General features: G+C 44.3%; 1 protein-coding gene and 1 pseudogene across 1 annotated transcript; both read left to right on the forward strand.

Moving 5' to 3' along the window:
- Window positions 1-663: 663 nt before the first annotated feature.
- Window positions 664-8,120, forward strand: LOC121568452 (annotated as a pseudogene).
- Window positions 8,121-14,436: 6,316 nt separating this feature from the next.
- Window positions 14,437-23,774, forward strand: LOC121567431 (A-kinase anchor protein 12). Its single transcript, XM_041877467.2, has 3 exons — window positions 14,437-14,626; window positions 19,566-21,411; window positions 22,419-23,774. The coding sequence occupies exons 2-3, from the start codon at window positions 19,755-19,757 to the stop codon at window positions 22,439-22,441; spliced, it is 1,680 nt and encodes a 559-aa protein (XP_041733401.2). The 5' UTR covers window positions 14,437-14,626; window positions 19,566-19,754; the 3' UTR covers window positions 22,442-23,774.

Below are 23,774 nucleotides of genomic sequence, written 5' to 3' on the forward strand. Positions count from 1 at the left end.
TGGTTTAATTACACACCCTCAGCTTTTGTTGTATGATTTTCTAAAGGCAGGCAGTAATGGATAGTGTCAACATCGATGGGACCGAAAGACTACTCCCTACTGTTTTAATTTCCTATTCAACAGTCCGTAATGTGAAAACGTCCTCTGTTTTCAGCTCCTAACCCCCTTTAGAATGGTCTGAAGTGTGGAACCATAATTCATAAGAGGGATTGCTACTACAAAACGATTAGATGGCCCAGAAAATAACCGCTTGGCCATTCGGGTAGTTGCCTCACTTTGGGAGAGGCATTCAGCTACGCGCCATCTGCGCTGTCTCACTCAATTCTTGGGCAGTCATTCAGAACTCTATTTGTAATTACTTATATGAATAACCCATCAGGGTGAACTGAGGTGCTCACCCAACACTGAGTGTACTCAAAGACATCCCACCCTTGATGATAGTTTTTTCAAAGATGGCACCTTTACTGAGCTCATTGAAAGCATGTAGGTTCCATCTGATAACATATTATAGGCATTGTTACATGTTACTGTGAAAAATGCTTCCAAATGAATTGCATTGAGTATATGTGTTATAATTGTCACCTCATTTCAGATTGTTGTAATGCAGTGACACTTTCCCACCCCAAACAGTTGGAGCCACCCAGGTGACAGGTGGAGCCCAAGATGCCTGTGGAGGTGCCACTCCCAGCCGGTAGTCATGGACACTGTTGTCCCTGCACCACAGGAAGTGACATAATGTCGATGAATGTCGAGTCGTTACCCAGTCTGTGAACAACCCCTTGGGATTGGACCTGACCCTAGAGCACACTGAGCCCTGACTTTCTGAGTTCCACTTTCTGCCTCTACTAGAGATCAGTGAGGAGCCCCAAGACTGTCTGCCACTGGGAACCTGCTTGATCCAAGATGGAAGCCCGTCTCTGGATGGATGTGTCCAGTGAGTGTGTATCTGTAAAGCCCCTTTCCCAACTCCTCAACACATTTGTTTTCTCTTCTGACACCAATGGGGTTTTCTCAAGTGTATTTGCTGATTGAAGGATTAAGACCTAATTAACATGGACAGTTAATTAATGGATAGTAGATTATATTGATAAACAGCAGATACTGCAGTCTCTCCTAGCAGTGAACCATACTACCCTAATTGATGTGCTTTTCCATTTACCAGTCTGGCCTTTGTTTGTTTGTGTATCTCGCAAAGGTTGGAAAGAAAATGGGTGCTATGGCATGAGTTCATGAAGGAGTACTCCTCTCTCTGCAACTGGCTCCGATTGGCTGAGAAGTCTGCCGACGCCCCCAGATCTGCCCATGTGCTCTTTGTCACTGCCAAGGAGGAGCTCAAGAAGTTTGAGGTAAAAGAGATCAGACCATCTAATGGCCATCTAAAGCCCCATGTTGGTGTTTATGTCCTCAGTCATTGTTATTACAGATTTAATAGAGATGTTATTACAGAACTGTTTTGTTCACCTGTATAATAGAAGAACAAGTATCTCTCCGTTGTTCTATCTAAACCCCCAGTTTTTGTACCAACTGAGCTACACGGGCCATGCGGTCAAGCCTGGGAGGCATGGCCAGGGACTGTGGTCAGCGCTGGGACCGCCTACATGGAACCATTGAGAGTGTCTGGCACAGACTCAAGGTAAGAGACACAAGATACCCCCCTCCTCCATACAGATGACTAAGGCAGTGTACATTTCTTTTTTTGAGCTACATCTAACTTCTCCCAAATGTATTCAGATGCCAGCATTGCTCGGAGGACTAGACTATTATTCTGTATCTATATCGCTATACCTCCACCTCTCTTGGCCTACCATTTTTTATTTTCTCCGCTCCCCCTCTCTCTCTACCCTGTCTCCTCCTGCCCCTCCCCTAGCACTGTGTGTCCCAGCGGGAGGAGTTTGAGGGCCAGAGGGAGGAGATGGCTGTGTGGCTTGCTGACATGGACCTTAGGCTGACCGAGGTGGAACACCTCTCTGGAAGGGACACCTGTGACAAGATGCGGGAGCTGCAGGTAACGGACCTGGCCTAGGACTGTACTGGACAGGACTGACCATCCAAGTAATCTGACCACGCAATCAGTGGTCCTCACTTGTTCCTAACATCATTTTGCATCTACTTTACCTGTTAATTTATATGTAATTCCCATTAACTGTCCCTGACTTGCCTGACATGCTTCTACCTGATTCCAGTACCCATTCTTATGGCCCTTCCCCTAGTAAATGTCTCCTCCCTGAATGACTGTGGTGTGTGTGTGGCCTCAGAGCTTCCAGGAGGCAGTGGGGGAGCATGCGGGGCATCTGAACGGTCTCCTGGAGAGGCGCTGATCCAGAAGAGCGAGCCAGACGACGCCCAAGACATTGAGGCGGGGCTGCAGGAGCTGCTGCTTGACTGTGCCCATGTATTTGAGGGAGTGGGCCGTCTGCACACAAGCCTGCTCAGCATGAGACTGGTAGGCTCCGCTTAACCTGTATCTTTAACTGCACCAGCCACTCTAAGGCCCTGCATTTCTGCACAATTTCTTCACTCTTCTTCTAAGCTTCTGTCCACTGTTCTGAAAGGCCTAAATGGGTTAAAGGAAGCTAGTGAAGGAAGGAGAGGGGATTTTGGATTGTGGAATATGCCCATTTCTCTTTTGGCTCTGATCAGCTGTTCCAGGCCAAACTGAGAACAACTCTACCATTAGTGTGTTTATAGCATCCTGTAGTCCTTCTCTTCCATTGATACCTCCTCCTTTCCTCCCTATCTGCCAGGTGTTTGATGATGACTGTGTACTGACTCAAGCCTCTGACTCCGGCTGTCCGTCTGAGATCCTGTTGGAGCAGGATGGTGTTTTTGAGAAGCGCCCCAGACCAACAGAACCCCCCCAACCCGTCTCCCATGACGACGTTGACTTGTCATATTTCAGCGCCAACACAGGTAGGCAATGAAATAATTTACTATGGATTAAAAGAAAGGTTAATGACGCTGATGGAATAATCCACTTGTTCAACGATTGTGATGCCATGAGAACATTTTAAATGATTAACACTGTCATTGTTTTCGATGTGTGTCGGTGAGGCTTGGCACCAGATTTGAGGTGTGCTTGTGTCATTCAAACAGATCGAGAAAAGCCATTGGCCAGAGATGGTGTGAAGAGGCGGAGTTACCTCAGCTCCATAGGCTCTCAGTCTGATATAAATAACAGAGCAGCAGAGGAAATGGTGAGTAGACCGAGCTCCTCCTACTGATCTGTATTCTGGCGCTTCGCTCGGCCACTGTTCCCCTTCTCAGAGGCACAGGCAGGTCAACATGTGTTTGCTATATTATCAGGAATGTAAACTTGTGGTCAACCGGCAAAGGAATTTGAATAATGCATTGAATAGTGTATACTGAAGTATGTGCATGCGCTTGTCAGAGTGAAACAAATGATCCATTGAAATTATGTTGAGGCACAATGTTGTTCTTCAATTTGATTAACAAGGAGTTATTGTGTATGTGTGTGTGAGAGGGGTGGAGAATGTGTGTGTGTGAGAGGGGTGGAGAATGTGCGTGTGAGAAAAAGCAATCTTAGCTCTCTGTTTCTAGGTAAGCCTAAAGCCAATACTTCCATTTATCATCGGTGTTAGTAGAGAGAAGTTTTGTTTTGCTGGTGTGACTAATATCATACTGATTGTGTTGCACTGCTGTTGAACTCCAAACCAAAACCCATTGGAATTAATAGTGAAAGATACAGTAGTGTAGGACTGATTTAGCATCTGATTAAGCCAGCAATATAAAGACATTAAAGCTTCCTCAGGGTTTTTGCATATTAAAACAGAAAATCTCAATGAAATGTGTTAGTTCATTCCTGGTAAAATTACACAATCTATCCTCTCTTGTGGCTGGTGTTTCCAAAGGCCGGAGAGGAGGTTTGAGTATGCAGGCCCAGAGGTGTTCTCACCTCCCACGACACAGTGTCAGAGATGGCAAACCTCTACTCTCTAGCCACTGGACGACCTACACGCCCGATGGACCCTCCCTGGAGCCTGTGACCTTTGACCCTGCTCGCATTAGCGCCTGGCTGGGACAGACGCACGGACACACCGTCCCCTCGGTCCAACAGCACAGAGCCTGCTCCAAGGCTGTCCAGACCGACAGTACACGGAAGGTACACCTTAAACCCAGTAAAACTCCTCTGCCTTTTAACAGACTGATCTAGTGTCCCCTCTGACCCATAATATCTCTTCCAAATTAGAATTCATCATCGTCTCAGTTAATTGGTGAAAACACTGTCTTAGACAGAAACCCTCTGATCCTTTGAGGACATTCGACTTGGCCCACACCCAAAAAAGAACAGCCGCTGCAGTCTGTAACGAGTAAAGTTGGAGGAATGAGCTGCTAGCAACAGTAGCCTTCATTGAACAGCATACTGCATCACATGAGCATGTGTAGGTTTCTGGAACGGCAGAGAAATGTGCCCTGGAGCCTCCACAAGACTCCTGACCTTCCGCACTGATTAGGTTCCGCACTGACTGGCTTGTGTTCCTCTTTAGTACTATTGGTCCAGAGAGGAGCATGTACTATAGAGTGAGACATACACACAACAGTGTTTGGTTCTATGCAGACCTGTTTCGTGGAAAAGGCTCACTTTTACTGTGAAAAGCTCATGCAAAAATGCATTGAGAATTTACCGCAAGTGGCATCACGAAAAAGTAAATATTCATAGAATCATGTGAATCGACAACACTCAGTGTTTTGTGTTATTGCATGCAGCTTTAAATTAATTTCCCCCTATTTTGGGTGTGTCACATCGACTACAAAGTGTCTATTTTATAGCTTGTCTCGCTCATAAACAAATCAATAAAATGGTGATTTATAAATGCATCGGAGTAGCAGAGGCTACGTTTTATGTGTCACCAAAACAGAAACAGCTGAGGAACATTTACCCTTCTGTTTTTTGGGGGAGGGTGCTTTTTTCTTCTTAATTAAGCTGTCTGAAGCCCAGCCTGACTAAAGTATCCTGTTCGCCAGAGGGGGACACGTCCATAAGAAAGTGAATCGCTGTGCTGATGGAAAGCCTGATTTCACTGCAAAGCTTCAAACCTTGCAGAGGAACCATTTCCATTTCAAAGGGTCTCTTTGAATTTCTCCGTGCTCGAGGCTTAATTGGCAGCTTTACAGAGACGGCAGAGAGCCCTGGCGTTAACTGGCTTTTTAATGTCTGTCGTAATTGCAGGCAAGCGCATAAAGACAAGACATACCATAGGCCACGAGTGCTCGTCAAAACCCAGTGAGGGGATGGAGAGAGAGGGGCGGACGAGGGGCTGATGGGATGGTCCCATGAGAGAGGGGGTGTGTGTGGTCTGTCTCTGTCCGTGTGTGTGTGTGTGTGGCAACCTCATTGGACCGCATCTATAAGTCTCTTTTGATTTACAATTGGCCTTTGTTGCATAGAGACACTGTCATGTAGAATGAGTCCAACCTGTGACGTAACCCAAACTGCTTTGTGTATGTGTGACAGTGTGCTGGTCGCTCTGAGGGAAGCCACAGTCTCTGGGACATCCCCGTTCAGACACACCCCCAGGAGCTGTGTTTGGCCCCCTGCTCCTCACAGTCATGTGACCTTCAGCTCAAGTCTGATAGGATGGCTTGTAGATTTCAATTAAACGCACAGGTAACAGTATCACATTATTTATCATTGCCATAACTGTTAATGGCAGCTTGTAAGATCAAGTTTATTCATCTGTTGTGTCTTCAAAACATACAACAATGTACTGAAGATGACAGGTTGTATGCAGATCACAGATCATACTAGAAGTAAAAGTGTTTGCCAGCTGCCTTGTAAAAAGTTGAATAGGCCTAAAGAGCAGAGGCCAATATGAATGCATCCTCTGTCGGGTTGGCTGTGTGTGTTTGTACACAATCCCTCTCTCTGTTGATTCCTCTTTCTCTGCCAGTCTCCAGAGGAAGAGCCGCGTTGCAATGCCTCATGGGAGGTGGTCCATAGTGAGCAACGGTGAGTAAAGTCTTATTCACGTGGAAACTATGGCTGCCTTTAAACAGGCAGACCAATGCTGATCTTTTGACCAATTATTTGTATTTTTAACCAATCAGATCTTTTGCCAATAATTGGGCAAAATATGAGAATTGGTCTGCCTGTGTAAACGCAGCCTATATGTTTTAATATTCAATGCTTTGGTTCAATTTATACATTTACATTTTAGTCATTTAGCAGACGCTCTTATCCAGAACGACTTACAGTTAGTGAGTGCATACATTTTATTTTTTACTGTACTATCATAGTTTTTACTTATTATACATCGATACGCTTAACTTGCATAACGACAACACCGCAAATACCTGTCGTGACATTTCACATTTGATATTCCAATCAATACCAATTAGACGGTGATAGCAAATAACACTCCATGTGATATATTGAAATTAAAAACAGCACACACTCCCAGTCCCCAAGGTCAATAACAACCCCTGACTTAAATAATGCTGAGACTTTGTAATTCTACCACGCTCCTTCTATCCATTTCTAAGCTCCTCCTGTAGTCCAAATGAGTGCCCTAACAGACAAACCCAGTGCAGCTCGTGGCCCCCTGGTGGCCGTGTGGGTACTAGCGACTCTGAGGAGCCCAGTGTTCCTGGTTGTCCTGCTGGCTGTGTTCCTAGCCCTGCTGGTCTGGCCCACAACACTCCTCATGGAACCAGAGTGCCACCGCTCCAACTCCCTGGCCCGCTCCTTCCAACTGGCCCTGCGCTACGTCAACGGGCCCCCGCCAACCTGAGGGACAAAAGTGTCCCAGAAGGACATCAGAGGTGGCACAACACAGCCCTGATGAGCTCGGAACACACCTGATTTAGGGGGGACAGTCCCAGAATTCCCTTTGCATTTCAAATCTTGCGGAAGGCATTAACAAGGAGCCCGTATGAAAAAAGGGAGAAATTAAGAACTATTGGGCCCAATCAAAATGTGGGCTTGGTATTTATTATCTGAATCCCTCCACCAGCCTGCTGGCAGAAGTGGCTCATGACTTAATAGGCCTAATTTATAACAATCTCTAATGGCATTCATAATGTATCTTACTATGCCATGGTAGCACTTTTGTTGATTGGTTTGTCATGATGGTTTTGTAACTTATTTATGTGGTGATTTATAATCTATATATGGAAGACTTAATAACGGCAAATGCTTTGAGCATTTCTCTTTGGGCATTTGATGAGACAAAGAGTACAAATGATCTGTGTATTCATATTTATTATGTCAAAGCTAAAGAGTGCTTTTGATTTATCCTGCACTCTATTGCGAGAGCTTGGGACTGTAAGGTTCTATCTGCATTTCTGTCCAAATTGAGTTATTGATATAGCCTTGTTCTGTTCAATGTTCTCTACCTATATAGTACTCTAAATACCCCAATTCATGTTGTTAAGTTCAAAAGAATACAAGATAAACATTGCTGACACCATTCAAAACAATGAGGGTTCAGAACGTTAAAGCCAATTATCTCAGAATGATCTTTTTGCAGATAGATCGTTATTGTCCCAAGCTCCCAATTTCACATGGGGTTTCTGCAAATGAATGATACTGAATGCACGAGTTCGGATTTACTAGGGAGACTTGCGGAAATACCCCATGTGTAAGTCATTTGTAGGTCAATGGGATAGGTGACCTGGCTAAAGCACTTAGAAGTCATTTTGTACTGCTGCTGTGTGTGTGTGATCTTGTTTGCATGTGTGAGGGTTGTTAGTGTATATACTCAATGAATCTATTTTACATCTGCTGCGATGCCAAAGGGGTCCAGCTGGAAAACAATCAGCCAAAAGCCAATGCATCTGAGGCCAGTGAAGACACAGTGGAAGCCTCTAAACAGACTGTATGGAATATGGAATAGTTTATGGTCAATGCTTATATTTTGACACAGTGGATGGAATCCTGGATTTCATCTATACAACATCACAAATGTAATGTCAATGTGATGTGTGTGATAGGAGTCAGGCACAGGAGAGTAATACGCATCCAAAGAGTTTATTCCGTCGATAAACAGTTGCGCAAACATGCAACAATAACACTCAGGCACTGGGGAAAATACTACCCTGGCAACAACAAGGTAAGGGTAGCTCAACCAAGCTACACACAACAAACAATCACCCACACAGACAAGGAAGCAGAGGGAACACTTATACAATGACTAATTGGGGATAAGGACCAGGTGTGTGTGATTAATTAGACAAGACATGTGGAGTGATGATAAATGGATCGGCAGCAACTAGTAAGCCGGTGACGACGAACGCCGAAACCTGCCCGAACAAGGAGGGGAGGCAGCCTTGGTGGAAGTCGTGACAGTCAAAGTCTGAGAAGTGAATGAAAAAAAATATTCTACTCCATAATATTATGAATGGAATATGTCTGCCTTATGCTTGCAGTTGTGTGTGTGTGTGTGTGTGGGGGGGGGGGAGTGTTTGCACAGAGTTTTGGTTCTTGTCCGGCAGTGTGTATCAGTGTGGAAATATTGCGAAGCGTAACAAATCAGATGCCTCAGCTTCTTGCATTAATGGATGATTTTTAATCTTCCCCTTTTATACAGTAGAGAGGATGTCTGTTTTTTATGTGGCGTTCCAGAGCTGTACATGCATCATGAAATAAAAGAACAGTGTGAGAACAGAGGTATTTTTCTTGTGTGTGGAATGGTATGTCGTGTGATACTGATTTCACCATAGCACAATGGCCTGTAAGTATCTGGGCTAGTGGGTGAACTGAAAGGGGGTTTTGTACTGGCGCATGCAAAAAATGCACCGAAGAATGTTTCAAATTCAATTAGTACGCAAATAATTTAATGTTGGAAGAATTTGCAGATGGCCTTTCAACACCATGGCTTGCCAGTGAACTTGGATTCTGATGCATAGGGTCAGGGATTCAGGATGGCTAAAGAGGAGACCATAGTCTGATAGGCCTTGACTAACAGGGCCACTCAGTTCACCCATGCTAATGCAGCAAATTGTAGTGTATTCAATCTATGCTGTTTGGTTGTTTGTCCTGTTTTCGCAATGACTTACAGAGGGGGAGTAGATATAGAGCAAATTTCTTGTTTGTGTGTGTTTGGCACAACTGTTAACAATACATTTTGGGACCTGCGTAGAGACAGGGGCACGGTGACTAGATTGGACTCTGGACATTGATATACTGCCTGGTATCTGGTGCCACCGGCCAAATGACTGTAAAAACAGAATAAATAAATGCTGCTATTTTCCCTTGAAGGACAAGCATTGCGGGCCCAGGGGAGAAACGGGTGTCTGCTCAGGCAGCTGAGTAAATGAGACTTGTCCCCCGAGACATTCTGAGTAAACAGACCTTTCCAGCTGAGGCACTGACACGCTGATGTGCATACTGTAAGAACCAGTGTGAAGAATGTCTGCTTTTTTCTCCTGTATTCTGGATTTATGCCAGAATCCTCCTCTAAATGTACAGTACTGGCCAATGTTTTTAGGCAAATCTAGTAAAAGCTGAGATGAAAGGAACTGTTTTTTTTTGTCTGTGTGCGGATATGGTTCTCTGCAGCAAAGTGATTTGTTTTGCAATATTCCTGCTAGAGCACCACCAGTTCATTTCACAGCCTCTGAGCCAATAAAATGGTGTGGTATGAACTAGCCTGACTCACATTAATTACCATCGCTAACTGAGCTCAGGAGGACTGCTATGATCAGGCTGACTATCAAGGTTTGGTCTCCAGAAGGAGCAACCGATCTTGCAGAAAGAGAGAGTGCGTTGATACAGACAGTACTATGAGTCTCTGCGCTCAAAAGGGGCCTTGCCTGAAGTTTACCCACTATAAATCACATATAGCATCACCAAACACTTTAAAGATTGTTTTTATCGGAAGTCATATCCTACTTCAACTTAAGAGAAGCAAAAAATATGTCTGTTATTGTGAAGCCAATCTCTTACTGCTCTGTTGAACAAGGTAGCCAAAATTCCAACAGAGCTCTAACAAGGAGGCGTTGTTAGCACTGTAAATAAGAAAAACAAGTTAATTGAATCACAACACAAACCAAACCACAGAAGCCCCTGTGCTTCCTGATTGTAATCCATTACTTTACTCCATACCTTGCCTTGAATTGTATGGATGATAAATTATCAGCTATAAAAGTATCATATAACTTTCTCATATCACATATTTAATATTTGCGTATTTGTCATATACATTTACATGTACACTTTTTATAGTATTAATCCAGAAAATCTCCCTAAGTATCAGGACTGTGACCTGATATGGAGGGTAGTGAGAGAGTGTTGTCATGCCGATGTCATGCTGGCTCACTTGGCTAGTCGTCAGGATACTTAGTGAGAGTAACTCCTTAAGCCTGCTTTCTGCACTACACCCAGTGCGTTACAGCTAAGCTAATGAAAATACCCAGCGTTGGAGGAATATGCACTTGTTTACCTCCTGAGATTTAGAGAACAGTGTTTACATTTTCCCCATCTGTGGAAAGAGGTTTTTCACATCCACTAGGGTTGGCAGAGGGACTGACAAACAAAATGGTGTGTTTCACAGTTGTGTAGCTTTGGTGTTCCCTAGATTTTCTGTGACAGATCCCCTCCCCTTTGTCACAATGGAGAAATCCATGGCCGGTCCCCATCGTATCTCTGCCCTCAGCCTAGCACGGGTGGGGGGAGATGATGAGATAGCATACAGCTAATCGACAGAATGGATCACCATTGGCCCAATGGGAGGCTGGCACAACAACAACCGTAATTGAGATTGACAGGTTGTGCACACATAAAGAGATTATAGAGAAATCCCTGGGAAGGCATCACTTCAGGACAGGAGTGTTGTAGTATTGGGTGGCTACGACAGCTGCGACTCAAAGGTCTCCCATGCATGAGCAGCGGCGTTAGCGTCGACGTGGCCTCCGCCATGAGCAACATATGAACTAATCAGCACATCTAGAAAGGTCAACGTGCTGTGCTGTGTGTGGACCGTTCTCTGGGCATCCAGATGAAGTATCTAAATGCATTCTGAACACAGATGAGGGGAAAGTGCCCATAAATCACCTACAGGTGGTGATGGATGGACATGTGAAGACACAGTCATGGCATCCATTTTGGGGCGGATGAACTTTGAAGTGGCAGTTGGTTTAGGTATGGGTCTGCTAGTCTATGGTTTACCCAATCGTTGGTTTGTTTGGTTACAGGAAGGTTGATTGGGATGGTCTGACAACACACAGGAAGCAAACCACCTCCCTCATTTGGATAGCTAACCAGAGGCGTGTTCCATATTTGCCTCATCAGTGAATCACAGTACATCAGCGAGTCCATCAGAGTCACCATTGTCAAACAGTCATGTACTCCATTGCTTCCTCCCTGCTCTTGACGAGCACTGAATTCAGATAATAAGAAAGAAAGTAGACGGGAGAAATATAATGCATTCCACCTATTTTCCTCCAGGGCAGAAAGTGCAAAAAAAAGAGCGAGGTAGCCTGACCTGTCACGATCTGTTTCGGAGGAGAGTGTGGCTCAAACCTAATTACACAGATTAATGTCCCGTGGAAAGTGCCATTACCTAAATGGACCCAAAAAGAGAGAATGAGAGACTGCGCACATCAAAACCCCAACATTTTCGGTCTAAATGCTAATGGATGTCTCAAATCGGCCAGATTAAAATACATATATATCTTTGCAGTGCCTTGCTCTCTCCTGAGTCAGATGGATAAGATTTTGAGCACTCTATAATTCCAGGGCATAGGCTACTTCAGTTGACAATGACTGTAAGCCCAGATGAGTTCCCCCTCCCTATCGCCTCCACTCTGTTTTAATTCGTCTGAATGGATGTCTTGTGAGAAATATTTGGGGGCTGGCCGAGGCATGCATCAAAGCACAGGCATTGAAAAGTACCCCCCCCACCACCCTCGCTCTCTCTTTAACCCTGACTCCTCCTCCATGGTCTTTCTATTCTTCGTCATTGATTCTGCAGTCCACATTGATTAAATGGAAGGCTTAATCCATCTGTAACCCCACATATTTATAGACAATGATGTCGGCCTATTGTAAATCTATTTGCAGTAAATGAAGTGGCTGCAGATGCAATTTGATTGGTTGCCAGCGCCTCCGAGCCTGTGTGTTTACGGCTGCGTGTCAGAGCACGTGCTGGTCATCAGGCTGCAGAAACCGGCTTCTTAAAATAAGACCCTGTCGCCCTGGACAAGAGAGCAGGAAATGGAGTTGACAGGTAGTGTCGTGAGCCTGACACGTCCTTCAGCTGAGCGTGTCAGAGCTGAGGCATCCAACCCCCCCCCCTCTACACACACATACAGATGCACCCATACACACGCTCACTCACACACACTCATTGACACACACACAGCAGGCGTGCACGCTCAAATACACACACACACACGCTGTTGCCAGGCGTTAGGGAGGCAGAGACAAACACCTTGTGAGCTCTGCCTATGCCATTCACAACGCCCTCGCAGCTTCACTTAAATGTGTTCACACTAAAATCCCTCCACCGCTTGGGGTACATTCGATTTTATGTTTCAGTCCCTGTAGAGGGACTCTGCTGCCTGCTGGCTGAAGGATGTCTGGGTCTGAGAGCAGACAGACATCCAGTACAGAATGCCAAAAACTAAAGTCATTAAGATGACACTGTTCAAAGCTCCCATCCCTTGTAGGTTGGCACTTCATTCGTACTGTCTGTGATGGTGGCAGGTAGCCTAGCTGTTAATAGCGTTGGGCCAGTAACCGAAAGGTTGATGGTTCGAATCCCTGAGCCAACTAGGTGAAAAATCTGTCTGTGTGCCCTTGAGCAAGGCACTAAACCCTAATTGCTCCTGTAAGTCATTCTGGATAAGAGTGTCTGATAAATGACTGAAATGTAATGGTGCATCTGAATGGGTGTTATTTATGATCAAGCCCTTGAATGGCAAATATATCATTATCCTACACACACGTCACCAGAGGGGGCGAGAGCCTCTCCAGGCACAGACAGCTTTCCCTCCGCCTGTCTGTGACATCCAAATGACATTGGGCTTCACTCACTCAGATAGCGGGTGAAAATAATATATTCTCTGGTTGGATCAGCCAGTGGTGGAGGGGAACGAATTATGAAATATTTCAGGCACGTTCGCTCCAGCCTGCCTAAACTGGCCAGCCGTTCTAGCTGGTGATCCCACACAAAAGACAAACACCCCACTCTGGGGCTAATTGGCCACCCCCAAAAGAACAGCTAACTTAGGGTTACTGGGGAGAGCCCAATGTAAATGTAATGTTGTTGTTGAGGAAGCATAGATGGTCTGGGTAGACTAGAGTGTAGAAAATCCACCTACTACAACAGAGGAACCATCCATCCACCCTCCCAAGCTATGCCACCAAATGATTTATTGAGCAGAACTTTGGTGACATTCTGAATTCCCGCTTCAACTAATGTATGCACCTTTCTTAAACCCCTTGATGCACCATGCAACACCCTCCCCCTCCATATAAGGAGATGATTTCACACAGAGCCATACATGACACAGCTGCACTGTGGCCTCCTGTGCCCTTAACCATAAAACGGATGCCTAGCTGACTCAAAGCCAGCAGTGTAGCCTAACCTGCTCAGACAGACACGCTGGCATCCTCCACAAGGAAATTAAGGCTCAGGGACCAAAAGAGACCAAGTCCTCGCAGATGCACTGTCTTATGAAATATTAATCACGCAGCAATGCTTTTCCAGTGCAGCACACAATTTACTCTATCCAGGGGACACATTTTGTCCAATATTAAAACTGAGAGGCACGGACAAATATGATGCTGGCATCCATACAGACTGCCTGAGCACACAGCACAATGTTCCGCTGCATCCTTCATCTGCTCTGGCGCCCCAGGCCCACTGATGGAATTTTTGTGATAGGCTATTTCTCTCCATACACCTTCATTTGTCTTCTGTTTTGCAGTCTCACTGTATGGCAAGCACATGGCCAATCGGCTCTCCAACATGGCTGACTCACTGAATAATGCTGCTTGGTGAAGCGAAGGCTGTCACATAGTGTGGCATCAAGAGATGGTTTCCAGAAGAAGAGAAAACAAAGATGCTGTAATGAAAGGGCTTTTCCTCTGTGTATTTCATTGGTGGTGGACATTGTGTTAGATTAAATACATTGACATTTCAATGTACAGTTCACCCACTCCTGGTGTCAATTCATCTTCATGTGCTTGAAGGTTCATTGTTGCCAAGTCACGAGTTCAAGAGGACGATTCAAAGCAACGGTTCGCTGCACACCAAAATGATGTGAATGGGAGCACATGGGAGGGTAACCTGTCCCTTTGAGCTTTAAATCACACCGTTTTACGCAAATCAAATGCAAGTGGCTCTGAGCTCTGACTGGGCAAATTACTGACTGAAACAATTCCGATCCGTACTCTAACCCTCTTAGTGGTGGGGGTGGGGTGAGATCCATGGTTGCTAAGGGCAACGGAGTGAGATAGATGGTGTGTATTTGCGGAGCCGCAGCTGCGCGGCTGTTAATACCAACGCGACCCTCACGTCCCGGCGCAATTCTCCACACTGGGTTGGCTGCTTCAAGGCATGAGGATGCGAGCGGGGATTTAGTTTTTAGTGTCTTTTGCCGTCTGGAGCAGTTTATTACATTTCTCCCGCACACAGAAACGGATTTAGACACACGAAACAAGGTTTGGAGATATTATTCGTTTTTTTCTTGTAGCCTATTATAGTGTTTGTTAAATGCAGTATTAAATGCATATAATGATTAACTTCTGTGATTTCCATTTACCATTTAATTAACCTTTATAGTCATACAATATGGCTATTGTCGATGAAGAGCGGATGGGGAGCTCAGTTTGGTTTTTGTTGGAGGATCTCAACGTTGAGGGACTGTGAACAGGCTGTTAATGGGTGATGCGTGCTCGCTCGACGCATCTCAACTCTGGGTACATAGGATAGCCTACATAAATGAAATGTTTGTCTCTTTCTGGCATTGCTTTGGTTCGATAACCATTTGTTTGTGAAGACAATTGTGCGCTCCAAAACCATGTAATTTGTTGCCTGAGTCCCTGAGGCTCCTCATTCAATCAACTTCCACGCCATTCGCCAGACGGCCCCCTCACACATTATAAGCCAGACTGCCCCCTCACACATTATAATTAAACGCATTCAAGTGTGAATTTAAACGGGGCCAAGTAGGACCACATTTCCATCATACGAATGTAATCTCTCACGAGAGGGAAAAACATTTTAAGAGAAGACTGGCGCTTGGGATAGAGGTTTCGAGAATGTGTAGTCTAGTCTATGAGCTTCACTACAATAGACAAGCGCTGCATTTGTTGGGAATTTGGCGCTTGAGTTGTTTTCCTCTGAGGATTTGATATTCTACTAATCACGTCTGTGTTGCTTCAAGAATTCTCTGAATGTAATATTGCTTCATTCATCGAAAAGATGGCTATAAAGCATTTTTTTCTCGACATTACTTTTGCCTATGATGATGCATTTACGCGTTATAACGCGGCCCAGCTTTCTCAATAGGCCAGCCCATCTATTGTTCGGAATGAGTCTTGGTAGCAACTTGGAAACCATTTATGTTGTTGTGGTTTAATTAATAGGTTGAAATCCCTTACATAGGCTATATAGGCCAACAATTCCGAGAAGAAAATATCAGTAAAAACATTTCGGTATAAGCTTATTTTAGGCTAGCCTACACAAAATGGGGCTGGTGGCTTTGTGAAACGCATTAGCAATGCAAATGAGCGTTTGAAAAGGACGGGCACCTGCTGTCTCGAGCATTTGCATTGGCTTTTTCACCAGTGTGTCGTGAACAACATTCGCGTGAGCAACAATAGTGGAATCGGCGATTAGCCTTCAAAATAAAAGTCCCCCATTGAAACTTATTCACATTGGAGCTAATATTTGTGTGAACTCTACATAGTTATGTTCTGTGGGTGTCACTGAGTAGGCCGTTACCCCATTTAATGGGTGCACAATCCAAATGTTGTACAGTAAGGTGTGTATATATAAGTATCACAGTGGCGGTCGGTGCCATTTAAGATGAGGGAGGATTATTTTTTTGGGGTGGGAGCATGGGCTTCTTTCTATTACAGCATATTGGTAGAATGTCATTCATATTCCATTCACCCAGCTCAATGTAACATCAATAGGTTTAGGCTACTACATGAAAATTGACTTTTCCCAGTACCCATCATGAGGTTGCTACAACCTAGCCTATGAATTAAAGTTTACAATGTAGGTGCACATCTAGCTGATCTAGGGTGTAATCAATAGTGTAACAGTTGCAAATGAGAGTTTCTATTGGATAAATTCAGATATGTTTATCCAAGTTTCCTTCCATTTGCTTCCGTTTAAGAAATGTTTTTCAACAGAATCGGCAGAATGAATACACCCCTGATCACACGCAAACACAGATCACTTTCATAGCAGCGACATAAAAATATCATGATCACTTTGCTCATTGTATATATAATTCCTTATCACAACTATCTACACACTTTCCTCCTCTCACCTTTTCCCTTCACTTGTATTGTAGAATTCAGTGCACAACACATCAGCTGTCTGTGACCAGGCGAAAAAACCTTTCCAAGCCTAACCTTCATATGATTACAGCTAACCGCTACACACAGCTTACATCATTGTCACAATATTAGCTAATATGTAGTCAATATAGGTACTAGAACTAACGCATTTGTAAACCTGCTACAATCATGCAGTACAGTGTACAGTCAGAAAGCAGTTTAGCAGTTACACCGGTGGGCCCCGGTGGCAATAAAGTAATAAAACCAAAAGCTTACCTTGACTTGGAAGAGTTCCAGTGTTGGATAGCCATAGCCAGCTAGCTAACAGCATCCCTCTCTGTTTGAGCCGGGTATTTGAGTAGGCTTAACTAGCTAGCTGTATTCACTAGCTAAGTGAAAGTTTAAAAAAATACAACCAAATGTAGCTTTCTCTCTCTCTCTCTGGCTTCTCTTTAATTTTGGAAGAAATTAATTTGTTAAAAACAATTCAGTTAATATCTTTCTCTGAGTCAACTACTCACCACATTTTATTCACTGCAGTGCTAGCTAGCTGTAGCTTAGACTTTCAGTACTAGATTCATTCTCTGATCTTTTGATTGGGTGGACAACGTGTCAGTTCATGCTGCAAGAGCTCTGATAGGTTGGAAGACGTCCTCTGGAAGTTGTCATAATTACTGTGTAAGTCTATGGAAGGGGGTGAGAACCATGAGCCTCCTAGGTTTTGTATTAAAGTCAATGTACCCAGAGGACAGAAGCTAGCTGTCCTCCGGCTACACCATGGTGCTACCCTACAGAGTGCTGCTGAGGCTACTGTAGACCTTTATTGTAAAACTGTGTTTTAATCAATTATTTGGTGACGTGAATATATTTAGTATAGTTTTATCTAAAAAGGATAACTTTTGTAATGTTTCACTATTTTTATTTTTATGAAATTCACTGAGGAGGATGGTCCTCCCCTTCCTCCTCTGAGGAGCCTCCACTGAAATAGCAGTGGTGGAAAAAGTACTCAGATGTCACACTTGAGTAAAATTCCATAAATAGTAAAGTAAAGTATAAATACCCCAAAAATGACTTAAGTAGTACTTCAAATATTGTTTTACTTAAGTACTTTACACCACTGATATAAGTAGGCTATGCAGTGCAATTTCAATGAGGGGGGGTCAAATAATAATAGTCTTTTGTTGACTTTATACAACATTGGATGTTTTTTTTTTGCATTATCTAGTCCAATTGTGGCATGATTCCACAAATGTTTTATCCGTTTGCATCAGTTTCAATGGGGGACTTTTATTTTGAATGCGAACCGCCGATGCCACTATTGTTGCTCACGCTAATGTTGTTAACGACACACTGGTGCCCCCCTCCCTCATTAGAATTATGTTATGTTTCTGGAGCGCACAGCTAAACTCAATCGCAGGGGCTTCTAAACCCTCTAGCGCTCACTGCTGGTTTAACGTAACAAAGGGGGAAGAGTGCTCAGATGAAAACGGGACAAAAACGCTAAAGAGCGCGATTGTCCTTGTGGCAGGACATGCAAGCATGGTCTCCACTCCCTCCACATACGCTCCTTTTCACGCAGTAGTATCTTAACAGGGAAATCAGATTAAAATGTGTTGTTGGCATCGTGCTCCTCTCAAAATACAAGAAAATTGTATTATAATGTATGTTACTGTACTCATTTTACGTCACATGCAGTCACAGGGTCCGTTTGATTAATCGAATATTCCAAAGTATGTGACTAGTTTACATCAGAAGGTGCCCCTCTCGTGTTTTAGATTGGAGACAAAATAGATTATTTCAAATTCTCAACTGGATGATTTAATGAATATAAAATAGGTATTAATCTATAAAAATAGTATAACCATGGGTGACATAGCTACATTACAAAATAACCCACTGCTGACTGGAAAACAAGGTCAGTGCTCTACAGCACATGATGGGAGATAAAGGGGTTGTCTGTGGGTGAGGGAGGGGGAGGGGGAATCAAGTCTATAGAAAATCATAGCCAGAGAAAATAGGGCATTTGTTAGTTTACATTTTAGTCATTTAGCAGACGCTCTTATCCAGAGCGACGTACAGTTAGTGAGTGCATACTTTTTCATACTGGCCCCCGTGGGAAACGAACCCACAACCCTGGCGTTGCAAGCACCATGCTCTACCAACTGAGCTACACGGGCCCAGTTTCTAACCTTTAATGATGTAACATTTACATATACGTCATTTAGCAGACGCTCTTATCCAGAGCGACGTAAGTGCATACATTATTTTTTAAATTGATTAAATTTTTTCATACTGGCCCCCCGTGGGAATCAAACCCACAACCCTGACGTTGCAAACACCATGCTCTACCAACTGAGCTACATCCCTGCCGGCCATTCCCTCCCCTACCCTGGACGACGTTGGGCCAATTGTGCGCCGCCCCATGGGTCTGTAAGATGCAATTATGCAACAATTTCCCTGATAAACATTATCAAGGTGGCTTTTTATGTCTTAAGGCCTAGAAATATTAAAATTAGTTACGCCTTATGTAGATTTTCATAAAATAAAAGTTTTCCAAGCTCTTTTTCTTTGTCATTGTTAGATTTGATATTTTTCACTCGCCTCTGCTGTCATTGCATGTTATTGTTCAAGCTTACTATCTAGGATGTCAGCTTGTTTTTCCTGGATACTAAAGCCCAGACATAAACTCTTCAAATGGTGCTGAATACTAAACAAAACCACGGATCCACTTTTCTAAACAGCAATGCTCTCTAGCATCTTGGTGACAGGAGTCAGACCCTTGTGGCAACATTAGATTATCTGGAGCATGTTATACCTTGTGTTTATTTCCCTCTGACTGCTCCGGGCCATACATGTCATTTCCCCATTCTTCAAAATGGCCATCACCTCTCACATAGCATTTGTCACGTTACATTATGTTGGTTTGTGCTTGGATGCATTGGCTTTCAAACCCTTTGAGCAGGCCTTTGCTGTTGTAGAGATGCACTGTGTATTCCATCAGCTCTGTCTGGAGTATCCTAGACTAAGTAATGGACTGTCTGTGTTGTTGATTTATACATTTAATCCCTTTTCATTTAATTCCCACCAGGTTCGTGGCCCTCATTCTCACTACAGAATATGATGCAGAGGCCCTCCTCTCCGAAGGGAAGTTGGATGGGAATACTGCCATACGTGTCTGCTGGTGATCAATGAACTCAGTCCATTCAATCACAAAAGGAACTAACCTGAACTACTGAAGAAAAACAGGATATAACGACACAGACACCTTTTTGCGGATATGGCGGCGACAGATGCCTGTTCAGCGCCTGTACAGGAAGATGGCACCACCACCACCAAGACTAAAACAGAGGTGGAGCCCACAAACTCAGAGACTGTCACAGAGACTGTCACAGAGGCTGTCACGTCTCCACCCGATGAGGTACAACCTGCCGGAGAGACCACACAGAGCACAGAGCACCCGGCCGATGGCAAAGCTAAACAGGCCTCTGAGAATATTTTCTCTTCCTTCCTGAATAAGAGTGGGCTGGGAAAAGTCATGGGAGGGAAGAAGAAGAAGGAGCAGAGCACAGAGGCTTTGGAGGCTAATGGAGAGGGAAACACAGAGCAGAAAAAGTCATCTGACCAAGCAGAGGAGCCGGCAGCCAATGGCACAGAGGCAGCGGCTGAGGACCAGGCCATTGAGAAAGCTCCGGAGAACCAGCTGAAGGTCCGATCCAAATCCTTGGACAGGTTGGAGGACCCTGAGGCCCTCAATGCCACAGTGGACCAACTGGAAGATGCCCCGGCAACAGAAGAGTCAGAGAAGCTTGCCTCCAATGCAACGACCAAACACATGAAACGCTGGCATTCCTTTAAGAAGCTTATGGCCCAGAAGAGTCACAAGAAGAGCACGGAAGAGTCAAAGGAGGCCGAGGGCAGTGAGGGTGCATCTGGGGGCACTCCTGGTGACACAAGTACACTGGACTCCAAGGCTTCAGAATCCAGTGGCCAGAAACGGTGGAAACTGAAAAGGTCATGGACATTCCAGGGGCTGAAGAGAGACCCATCAGTCGTAGGCATCAGCAAAGCCGCTAAGAGTGAGAAGGCGGAAGGGGAGGAAAATGCCACAGAGAACGATGAAGCAGCTGTGCTTGAAACAGACGAAGCCAAGGCACAGGTAGACGGCGAAACACAGGAGAAAACCAACACAGACAGAGAGGAGGAAAAAGGAGCCACCGCCGCCCCACACAAATCAATGAACCAACACGCAGATGACATCTGGACCTCCTTCAAGAAACGTGTTATCCCCAAGTCCAAGCGGTCAGCAGACACGGTGGCTGCCAGCGGGGAGGAGGAAGGTGCTGCCACATCTGAACCGGCCGAGCAGACGGAAGAGGCTGGCAAAGAGCAGGCCAAGTCGGCCAAGGCCAAGCGAACACACTTTAACCGCGCTGTTTCGCTGAAAAACTTCATCATGCGAAAGGGGAAGAGCACCAGCGTGGACCAGGGAGACGGAGCTCCGAAGGAGGGGGAGGAGGCGGCAGACGGGGATGCGAAGGACACAGAGGGCGCGGCTGCCCCAGCTGGCACGTCTGACAGCCAGCAGGGAGAAGCTGACACTGTCCAGGGCGAGAGCAACGATAAAGGAGAGGCTCAGGTGGCCAATGAGCACACAGCCACCGACGGAGAGGCAAAGGAGCCCGCAACGAGCACACCGTCTGGTCCTGAGCCCGAGAAGGCCAACTCAGCTGAGCCCGCAGAGCCTGCGGCAGAGGTGAAAACCAATGGTGAGAATGGGTGCTCTAACGGCACGCCCGAAGAAGACGCCACACACAATCATGAAACGACCCCGAAGAAGGATGGACCAACAGATGAGGCCAAACAAGAAAACACCAACTCATCGAAGGACGCCAAGATCCTGAACCTCGGCACAGGAAATGCAGTTGTCCAAAGCGGTGAGTTTGCAGAAGAAATAGACTGTGGTGATGATGATCTCCAGCAAAATGGAGCTAACATGATGACACAGGCCAAATTAGAACTAGGGACTAGCTTTGAGTTAGAGGCCGGGGGGGAGGGGCCTCCTCAAAATGGAGGGTCCCATTCTGAGTCAGGGGAGGCCAATGCTGAGCCACATGACCAAGAGGAAGCGCGGAAGAGGATGTTCTATGAGGCTGCTGCATCCATCATACAGACAGTTATGTCAGCGGCCACTGAACAGTTAGAAAATGAGAAGAACTTCCTGGACAATGGTCTAAAGTGTTCTCATTCTGCCAATAACGGGAATTACCCCAGCTTTCGTCATTGAGCTTTTACTGATTGAGCAGGGTTCCCCCCGTTATGGTGCTGGGTGAAGCTTTAAGTGGAAGCGTAGTGTAGTTATGTGATATTGAAATCCATTCACCTCCTTTGATGCGACACGGCGAAATCCCTTTAAGGACACTCAACGCTGCAGTAGGTAACATGAAACATGTAAATAGTCAGGGAAAGAACCACTGAACTTAAGGATTACTCATAGGGATCCATGTCACAGCACACAATAGAAAGGTCACTGTGTATAACAGGGCCTCTTCATTATTGTAGGGAAAGCGGGACAACTGACATCAATAATGTTTAGTCAAAGGATTAGTAGTCAAATCAAAATGTCACCTGGGATGTCTAGGAACAAGATTAAGCACCTTTTTCCCTGGGGTACCAGTTTATCGATGAAAGTAGTTTTTACCTCACATGTTTTATTCACAGTTTTCAGTCAGGGACCATGTCTACAATATTGTGATTTATCCTATGGAGTAAGTAGAATATGCTGTGAATCTGTGTCCAATAGTCTGAGTAATACTAACACTTCACAAAGTCCTAAGACTATCTGTCAGCACCATGTCTGCTACTAATTAAAACGTTTTCTATGAATGTTATGATTTAAATATATATTTTAATATATTCAATCTTTTCTGTTATCATTCACCAGAAAAAAAGGCGGGAAACGTGTGACGACACACAAAGAGGATTAGATCTGCATGGGATTCGTTCAGCGAGGAGCTTTGATTCCCCCCAAATGGAATAATCACATGTTTACGCCACAATTCACCATGGTGAGAGCGATGCAATCCATATAGATGAAAAAATACTCAAAAGCAATAATTCAATCATCAATGAGTGCAGTTCTTGCTTACCATTCCATTATCAATGTAAATGTTTTGCTTGTCCTCTACTAGTGAGATTTTATATTGTCAAAAAAAAGGAAGACATTCCATCCTTGTCAAATGTTAATCTCTATGATCTCTCATTCCAGGATAAAAAATACTTAGTTTTATATCAATTGCCATTTTATTTGTAGTTTTGTCAATAGATATTTCAAAGTGCACCCAAGAACACATTTGAAATAATTGCCCTAAAAACTGCCCCCCAATGTGGATTCATTAAGTAATGTGTTCTAATCTCTTTCTGTGTTAATGTTTTTAGACTGTTGTAAACATGAATAAACCACCATAAAATATTAAGTCAAAATGTTTTTTTTCTAAACACATCTTCTCACTGTAAGTATTGATATGTTTTGTTGATCAATGATGTCACATGTTCGCTAGCAAATTGTCAAAAACTAGAACAATAAAGATGAAAATCTAACAACTAAAGAACCATAATTGTGGAGGCTATTTATGCATGAAATGTTGATGTACAGTAAATGGCTGCTTATATACTTAGGAAGGCATTATGGAAATGCTATTGGTCATTCATCTCTATTTTGATAATCCCACATCGTTTTACATAATGGCAGATTTGTACATTATGTATTAGCTGGAGTACTTCAATTTCACATTGAATAGCGTCAAGTGATGTGCTCATTCAGAGTAAATTACTTGTTTCAGAAAGTAATGTCTGCTATTGTCAGTGTCACTGCCCTGGCAGTTGAGGGACATGTCTGTTACCATTCTGTAAATGCGCTTGATACAGCACTATCCATGAAATCACCACCATACTGTTGTCTGTTAATCCCAGAGATTTCGTTTTAAGTTATTAGAGAGATGACAGACAGTAAGAGGATATTATACCAGATATTAACCCAACATAATAGCTACATGTTATGTGAAGTTATAGGCTAGCTAAACATACACAAAATGTGCATAAAATGATAACCTGCCGTGACAGACAAATACAGGGTGGCATCATTGACATGGGATGTTACCCACAAGCCACAGCCATCCAAGGAATGTAGACCTCATTCACCTAAAGATGTTCATGACATGGATCATTACAGTCATTACATTCCTGTTGTTCTGCCAAATTACAAATCAATCAGGACAAATAAAGGTGATATTGTTGTTTT

The sequence above is a fragment of the Coregonus clupeaformis genome, chromosome 6 (assembly GCF_020615455.1).
Source record: "Coregonus clupeaformis isolate EN_2021a chromosome 6, ASM2061545v1, whole genome shotgun sequence".
Classification (NCBI taxonomy): Eukaryota; Metazoa; Chordata; class Actinopteri; order Salmoniformes; family Salmonidae; genus Coregonus; species Coregonus clupeaformis.

Bases quoted from the DNA above. Each gene is read 5' to 3' on its own strand.
- LOC121567431 (XM_041877467.2), top strand. From the start codon at position 19,755: ATGGCGGCGACAGATGCCTGTTCAGCGCCTGTACAGGAAGATGGCACC. The intron at 21,412-22,418 runs GTGAGTTTGCAG...ATCATTCACCAG, and splicing joins AAATGCAGTTGTCCAAAGCG to AAAAAAAGGCGGGAAACGTG.